The 8,608-nt window shown below is 39.4% G+C and overlaps 1 protein-coding gene and 1 pseudogene across 1 annotated transcript; both read left to right on the top strand.

Moving 5' to 3' along the window:
* Nucleotides 1-842: 842 nt before the first annotated feature.
* Nucleotides 843-1,921, top strand: LOC117720634 (mitochondrial import inner membrane translocase subunit Tim23 pseudogene; annotated as a pseudogene).
* A 4,704-nt stretch (nucleotides 1,922-6,625) lies between these two features.
* Nucleotides 6,626-7,537, top strand: LOC117720449 (taste receptor type 2 member 2-like). Its single transcript, XM_034518933.1, has one exon. The coding sequence runs from the start codon at nucleotides 6,626-6,628 to the stop codon at nucleotides 7,535-7,537; it is 912 nt and encodes a 303-aa protein (XP_034374824.1).
* Nucleotides 7,538-8,608: the final 1,071 nt, after the last annotated feature.

Here is an 8,608-nt window from a genome sequence, read left to right as displayed (position 1 = left end):
GAACAATTTCCCTTAGGAGCATTCTGTAGCTTTCATGTGAATTGTACCTTGCTCTTCACAGATGTATTAAATGAATCCTATTTGTTAACTTATGCCTGGGCTTTTCCTGTTCTTCATTCAGTATGTCAGTCCTGTGGCATTGATGGATAATTACATGTGCTAACAACCCAAGGCCAAAGTCCTAGCTTGAATACTTCACAAAACTATACTTCTAGTGAAAGGTCCGGGACTCCCCAAAAAGGGGTCCACTTAAGTCTCAGGATAACACGCACCCAAAGGACACACGAGAGACCGTCTTGCTGTAAAATACATGAGGTGGTTTATTATATCAGAGCTCTGGGCCAGCCCATATCCCCATATCTCACATAGGGGATAGAGGGACTGACCTCGTGGCTCAGGGGCATAGCGCTTATATATGGGCGGGGTAGGGAAAAATCGAACTTTCGCGCGGGTGCACAGGATTGGTTGTTTTACCTTTTTTGAACACTAGTAGGCCGTACCATGGGGCAGGGTGTAGTTCTTCCCTTGGCCAGTCAGTTTCTGGGATGTTCTTAACAGGCCTTTGTACTGTAACTCCCCCCTCCTCTGTAACTAATTAGATGGACCCAAACCTGCTGGCAGGTGCTTTTCTGCCCAAGGTCTAAGGCGAAAAATTTATATATATTTGATAAGATGGCCTTTATAATTTTTCACTCTACACTAGAAATTGTTGTGTTCATTTCTTCTAGTTTCTGCATAAAGGGGGGGAATGAATGACAGTAAATGTACTGTGATTCTCAATTGGTTTTAAGTAGTTTTTCCCTTAAGAAAGCATTCCATTAAGAATGTACCACGTCTCTTCCCGCTGTTGCTATCGGGGCCACGGCCGAGCACACGACCCCGGCCTGAGGTTGGTGGTGGGAAGCCCACCGCCGTTTGCTGCGACCTCATGGAGGGTGGCGCAGGGAGTAGCAACAAATCTACCAGCGGTTTAGCTGGCTTTTTCGGAGCCGGAGGAGCGGGTTACTGGAACGCTGATCTGATCTGGCCGGCGTCCCGCTGACTGGTATGAACCCCCTGTCTCCTTATTTAAATGTGGATACTGATGAATTTATTTTGCCAACTGGAGCTAATAAAACCCGAGGCAGATTTGAGCTAGCTTTCTTTACCATTGGAGGGTGTTGCATGACAGGGGCTGCATTCGGGGCAATGAACGGTCTTCGTTTAGGATTGAAGGAAACCCAGAGCATGGCCTGGTCCAAACCAAGAAATGTACAGATTTTGAATATGGTGACTAGGCAAGGGGCACTTTGGGCTAATACTCTAGGTTCCCTGGCTTTGCTCTATAGTGCTTTTGGTGTTATCATTGAGAAAACACGGGGTGCAGAAGATGACCTCAACACAGTAGCAGCTGGAACCATGACAGGAATGTTGTATAAATGTACAAGTGGTCTTCGAGGAATAGCACGAGGTGGCCTGGCAGGACTGACACTCACCAGTCTCTATGCACTGTATAACAACTGGGAGCACATGAAAGGTTCCCTGCTCCAACAGTCACTCTGAAGATTTTTGCCACCTCGGGAGTGGGGGACACTTCATAGTCATCCAGATCAATTAATAAGTCAGTCTGGAGTTGCTTTCTCTCTTGTACCTACAATTACTTTGAACAATTGGAGACTCTGATTTGCTGTGACAAAGATCATGGATGGTTAGCCTGGACTGCACTGCTTGCCCTCAGTGAGTGGAAGCCAAACCCTTTGGTGGTTCACTGAGTATGTGTTCTCTTCTCCTTTGGAGATGATCTTGCACCTCTTATCCCCAAACTGGAAAACCACTTACTCTCCAAATTCAGGCCATACTTTTATTACCATGTTAATTCATTTAAAAATCTAAAACTTAATGTTGCCCTGTTTTCCAAATAAAGGGTGAAAATAGAACCAAAGTTATAATTCCAACAACAACAAAAAAAGAATATACCACGTCGTTTTAGTTAATAGTGTAGCAATCTGTTGGGAAAATAGTTTATAATTATTTTCCTGATCCTTCCAAGAACCATATGCTGTACCCGGGGAATGCCTGGAAATAATATCAATAATTAAAGTACATCTTAATTTTAATTATTTGTTATGGCTGTTGTTTCTTGCTTGTATCTAAGGATATATTTGCCTGTCATCTATCTGTCTGTCTGTCTGTCTGTCTGTCTGTCTGTCTATCTACTATGTGTAAGTGCCTGTATGCTTGAGTGAAAATCAATGAGAAACTTTTTGGATTCAGTCTTCTTTCCCCATGTGGCTTCTAGGAATTGAACTCAGGTCACTAGATTTGGTGGCAAGCTCCTCTACTCAGTGAACCATGTTGCCAGCCTCCCTCCTCTAATCTCCCAACTAATTTTTTCCTTCACCTCAGAATCAAAAGATTCTACTCAAACAGTTTCACTAGAGATATACCAATTCTCAAAAAGCTTATGAGTATTTATCAGCATTTATATTCATTGAGACTAGGTAAGCAAATTTAGCTATAAATATCTAGTGTCCTAATAAAAGAAATCTGTCACAGTAAGTTTGCTAGACATTTCTTAATTTGAAACCCATTTCTCATTTGATCGCCGCCTTTCTCTAAACTCAAAACAATGCCAATGAGCTGTTCATGGTAAGACTATCTCAGTCACCATGAACCTTCTCTTTGCTGAGCAAGCCCTTCAATAAAATTTTGTCTCCAAGATGGGGTTGGACTGGGTGAATGCAAACCAGTAGCCATATGACAGTAAAATCACAAATGCAAATGCAAGCTAATTGAAGCTCAATGTCAATTATACGTTTAGAGCAGTTCTTACGAAAGTCGTTCTTTCCCCTCAATTAAATGGTGTAGATAAAGAGGCAAATCAGAGCCAGAATCCAGGATTTCACAATAAAATGGGTTCTAGAAATTCAAATCTCAGAAAAGAATCATTAGCCCCATTCCCTGCAAGCAGCCACACCAGTGACAAAGGCAAGGTGGGTCGAAACTAACCCAGCCAATATACTTTAAAGCATGTCAGTACGTAATGGAGATAAATTCTAGCTGATAGATTATGTATTTATCTAAGACGTCACATCAGAAGAAGCTCCGTAAAAATCATACTTGTAGAATATATATATATATATATATATACATATACATATACATATACATATACATATATATATATATATATATATATATATTCTGAGTTAGGTGTAAAAATGCAGTTTCATAACAATCATCATGAAAAATTACACTTATTTCAATATTAACGTTTTTGACAAAAATAAAAATGTCTGTGTCTGTATTGCTCCATCCATTTTAATCCTGTGTTCCATGAAAATTTGAGGGAAGACTCTGTAGAGTCTTGAACACCTAGAAAACAAGGAAGAAACTATGTAAATTCCTGTATACTCAAACACTGGCTATAATGCTAAATATATTGAACATATAAAATGATCATCATTGCTGCACTAAAATATAAGGTCAATAAAGGCATATTAGTATATATGTTTTTCATTATGATTGTATGGCCAAACAGTATAGTTAAAACCACATTGAATATGTGAAGGATGAATTATTTAATGTAAAATAGCCTAGAGTTGGAATACAGTATAAGACTTTTGTCTGGCATTGTGCTATGTAATTAATAATTTGACATCTGCCTATCATCTGGATTACTTCTATACAAACTGCTACCTCTCATTGGCTTAAGTCAGCTCAACAGGGTCTTTTATTGAAACAAAGTTGCTAGAAAATCAAAACAGAAGTTTTGAAAAACTGATGAGCGAGATTGAATTTTTATTTTAAGCAAGAATTCTATCTAGATCTACAGTATTTGAAAACTGTCCAAACATAATGTTATGGCTTAGCAGTAACACTTAAGTTCAGCTAAGTAAACAATGGAGCTCTTCTTTATCTTCCTCTCTTTCTTCTCAGTTAGGACACTCGCCAGGAGTTTGGGATGCTGCTGATAACTTTCCCTAAAAGGGCAATGTTTTTAGGAGGCAAACATCAACACTGTGTTTTCTAAACAACATCACCAAGACCAAAAGCCAGGCAGAATGATATTCTGCCTTACACTATGGTTTATAAAAGTAGAGTTTTCAAAGAGACAGAGATGGAGTCAGTCTTCCAATGTCTTCGAGAATTATGAAGTGTGAAAGATGAAAAGTGATCCAGCATTTACAGAGGAACATAGCACAGAGTAATGGCAGTTGCTTATCCAGGATTCATGACATCTTATGTAGTAATAGTTTATTACATTTTACATGTAGTGTGAGTTGAAAAGGGCTATGTGCAGGCCTCTTCTTAACCTGGAGAGGGATCTCATTTTAATACAGTGATTATGTCCTCTGTTGGTTGTTAACATTACTGAACCTTCTATTTTGCATGGCAGGACCACCTGTCAACAGCCTACCAACACAAAGGCAATAAAAATACAGTATATTGGGACAAAAAGTGGCTTTTCTTTTAGGGCATTGTATCCCAGAAATTAAAGTCTAATGTGGCAATTCTCTTAGATGAAAGTTGAGCGCAATGGAGGAAAAGTTTTGCTCTATTTTATTTTAATATAATATTTTAAATTTGTTTCTGAGAATGTCATATATGTACATGATTTTATTTCTATCACATTCACTCCTGTTCCCTCAACTCCTCTGTGAATCTCCTCTACTTACCTTACCAACATCACGTCTTCCTTCCTCTTTCTCCTCCTCCTCTTCTCCTTTTCCTTCTCCTTCTTCTTCCCAACTCCCATTGAGTTTGCTTAGTGGTACCCATACACGCAGAGGTGCAAGGTGACTGTGAAGCATCTACTGGAGTCTGGTCAACCTATCAGGGACTGTAGACCTAAAGAAAACCAACTCTCTCTTTTCTAGGCATCAATGCTTCGCATCCAGAAGTAGTGTGTATGTGCTGTGCCACTTCCATGCTGAAATACTGACTGGCAATGTTCTCCCAAGGCCACACTGCTGTGAGTTCATGAGTACAATGGTCTTGTTACATCCAGAAGTCACTGGCACTCCATTCTCTTACTCTGACTTTTACAATCATTCCATCCTCTTTTCTCAATTAAACCTTGGGTTAGGATACGTCCAAGTATGAAATCAATCTGTGTATGAGAACTGCAGACACTTGTTACCAACACCTTGACCAGTTGTGTGTCTCTGTTTTAAGTACTGTCCATTACATACACACACACACACACACACACACACACAAAGCTTCTCTGATGAAAACTGAGAGCTGCACAAACCTAGGGGTTTGAAAGGAGAGTACATAATTTATTAAAAGTCAGTTTGATACTGTAGCTATTTAGCAAAATAATGGTAGTAGGTTCATCACTAGAGTCTATTACATTCATAGTCAGGGGTTCGTGGTCAGATTTATACTATCAGATAGAAGTTCTCTCCTGTGGAGTATACCTTAAATCCCACCAGAAACTGACTTAAGACACCTACGACATTCCAGTCATTACTGCACCCATGGCTATGTCTTGCCAAACCAGTTTTTATTGTAGTTCACAGATTCATGGCTTTGGTAGGCTGATGATGGCTTTTCTGTCCCAGCAGCCTAAACTGCAACTTCTGGTTCTATAAAAGGTAGGCAGCATAAAGAAAGCTTCCAAATCAGCCCTTGCTTGATCTCTCTAAATTCAATGTCAAAGTGCATGGAATTTTCAGGGATAGGACCTTACAGTCAAGTTCTGGTGAGCAAGAAAAGTCAACAGCACTAGCATGTATTATTTGATGGTTACTGTGACCTCTCTGACAAACAACTCAAGGGAAGTATCCCACACTTGGAACTAAAAATTTTCATTTGACAACCTGAGGAATGCTATCCCCTGTGTAGGGTCAACTCCATGTAAAGAAAATATAGAATTAAAAAAATGGAAAAAAGAAACAAAGTTGCTAGAAAATCAAAACAAAAGTTTTGAAAAACTGATGAGATTGAATTTTTATTTTAAGCAAGAATTCTATCTAGATCTACAGTATTTGAAAACTCCTCTACACACACACACACACACACACACACACACACACACACACACGTGAAAGTTTATAAAATAGTAAGTCTCCATATAGCTTTCTTCAAACATCTTCAATGTTGTTCATCCTTCCCAGACTCCCTCCTCTGTCCTACCCTTGAATCAAGAGAAAAAAATTTATTTATGTTTTCCAGAAGTAATATTAACTCCAAAGTGTATTGGATAGGCAGCCGTATATACTGAGACAAGTGATATCTGAGATTGGACATTGTTACAATAAAGAACAATAAGCATGTACCCTAGGGCTGTTGTCTTTGGCATTAGGGGAAAAAAAGACAAAAACGTAATAGCAGTAGTCAAAATGAAACATAGTTACAATCAGACCAAATTAGAAAACAGAGTAGCTCAGACATGGCAGCGCCCCTACCTCTAAATATAATTGGAAAGAGCAGCCATCATTCAAATATTTGAATTTGCATTCTCAGTTTCCCATGATGAGCACTGGGTTGAAAAGTCATCTGACTTTCTTTCTTACAGAAAAGCATGCATAAGGCTCTACTACAATCCAAGGGTCAGCAGCAAGCCAATTTCCTTAGGACCCTATGGACTATCAAGAGGAAGAATCTAAGGACATCCAGAAAAACACTGAGAGTCATCATGACCTTCCCTTTCCCAGCTATTTATCACATGATCATCATGACAGCAGAGTTCCTCATAGGGGCTACCGTGAATGGATTCCTTATCATTGTGAATTGCTATGACTTGTTCAAGAGCCGAAGGTTCCTGATCCTGCAGACCCTCTTGATGTGCACAGGGTTGTCCAGACTCGGCCTGCAGATGACGCTGATGACACAAAGCTTCTTCTCTGTGTTCTTTCCATACTCTTATGAGGAAAATATTTATAGTTCACAGATAATGTTCATTTGGATGTTCTTCAGTTCGATTGGCCTCTGGTTTGCCACATGTCTATCTGTCTTTTACTGCCTCAAGATTTCAGGCTTCACTCAGCCCTGGTTTCTTTGGCTGAAATTCAGAATCTCAAAGCTCATATTTTGGCTGCTGCTGGGCAGTTTGCTGGCCTCTTTGAGCACTGCCACTGTGTGTATTGAGGTAGGTTTCCCTTTAATTGAGGATGGGTATCTCCTGAGAAACACAACCCTAAATAATAGTGATGTCAAGCTAATGAGAAATAATGCTTTGCTCCTTGTTAACCTGATCTTACTGCTTCCCCTAACTGTGTTTGTGATTTGCACTTCTATGTTATTTGTCTCTCTTTACAAGCACATGTACCGGATGCAAAGTGAATCTCACAAGCTGTCAAATGCCAGAACCGAAGCCCATATAAATGCATTAAAAACAGTGACAACATTCTTCTGTCTCTTTGTTTCTTACTTTGCTGCCTTCATGGCAAATATGACATTTAGAATTCCATACAGAAGTCATCAGTTCTTTGTGGTGAAGGAAATCATGGCAGCATATCCTGCTGGCCACTCCATCATAATCATCTTGAGTAACTCTAAGTTCAAAGACTTATTCAGGAGAATGATCTGTCTAGAGAAGGAAGAGTGAGAAGGAGACTGTTTCCATATTGTTTCTGGCCAGTTCCTCCCAGGCTGTACCCAGGACATGCAAGTCAATCATTTTACCTCGGATGGATAAAATATCAGTCTTCTATGAACTGTGTACTCAAACCCTTGTGATTTAATTAATAATATTAACTTTCCTGCAGCACCAGCTTTGTTTTAGAAATTAGAACCAGGCTTAAGACTTCCTTTGATGAATCAAAATGTGGATTCTGTTGTATGTCTTTCCTGCTTGAAATAAGGGTAAACATCTGAACTGAGTTTAAGACTTAACAGAGCATATAAATGCTGGTTGTTTGGTACATTTAACTGTTTGTTGAATTGATTCAATATATAGCAAAATGCAAATGGCGCAATATTACTATATTTATTGAGGGTGACAGCATAGCTCTCCTGGGTACCAAGATAAGGCCTCATCCACTTTTGACCTGAAGTCGATGGCAGCAAGGGAAGGTCAGGTGCCACTTGAGCCAGACTACATAAACACATAAGAACAAATAAGGATCTCTGTTTTTGTTTTGTCTTCAGCAAAATGAAGACAAATGTTTCAACCTTCTGGAGTATCCACTTTATGTCCAGAGAGGAAGTGTAAAGGAGGCTGCTGAATGAAATCTCAGAAGGAAGCATTACCTAAGAGACCTGACCTTATCCCTCACTGGGACTCTGGTCTGGGTACAGTAGCAAGAAGTAGATTAGGGACATAAGTAAAAATGTTGGGATTTGATTTGAGGAGGAAAAATAATTTTTTGAAACAACTTCCACTGCTTGGGATACCAGTTCAACTCTGAAAAATCCTCCTTGACTCCTAAGCCAAAACAATATGTCTTACTTTAATTGTAACAGATTGTAATTAAAAGTGATTGAAGGCGGCAGGGTTGAATAAAAGCTTTGGTAGGTATGTATATACACAATGGTTTACTCCCAGATAGAAATTTGAAAAATTCCTAACGCTGTTGTCACTGATCTCTGAAGAAACGTTTCCTCATAGTTGAACATACACTGAACTCACTTAGTATATTTGGGTGAAGTCACACTGCTAGTCCCGACAGGAGTGCTT

This window comes from Arvicanthis niloticus, chromosome 15 (genome assembly GCF_011762505.2).
Source record: "Arvicanthis niloticus isolate mArvNil1 chromosome 15, mArvNil1.pat.X, whole genome shotgun sequence".
Lineage (NCBI taxonomy): Eukaryota > Metazoa > Chordata > Mammalia > Rodentia > Muridae > Arvicanthis > Arvicanthis niloticus.
This window is presented reverse-complemented; position numbering and strand designations above follow the sequence as displayed.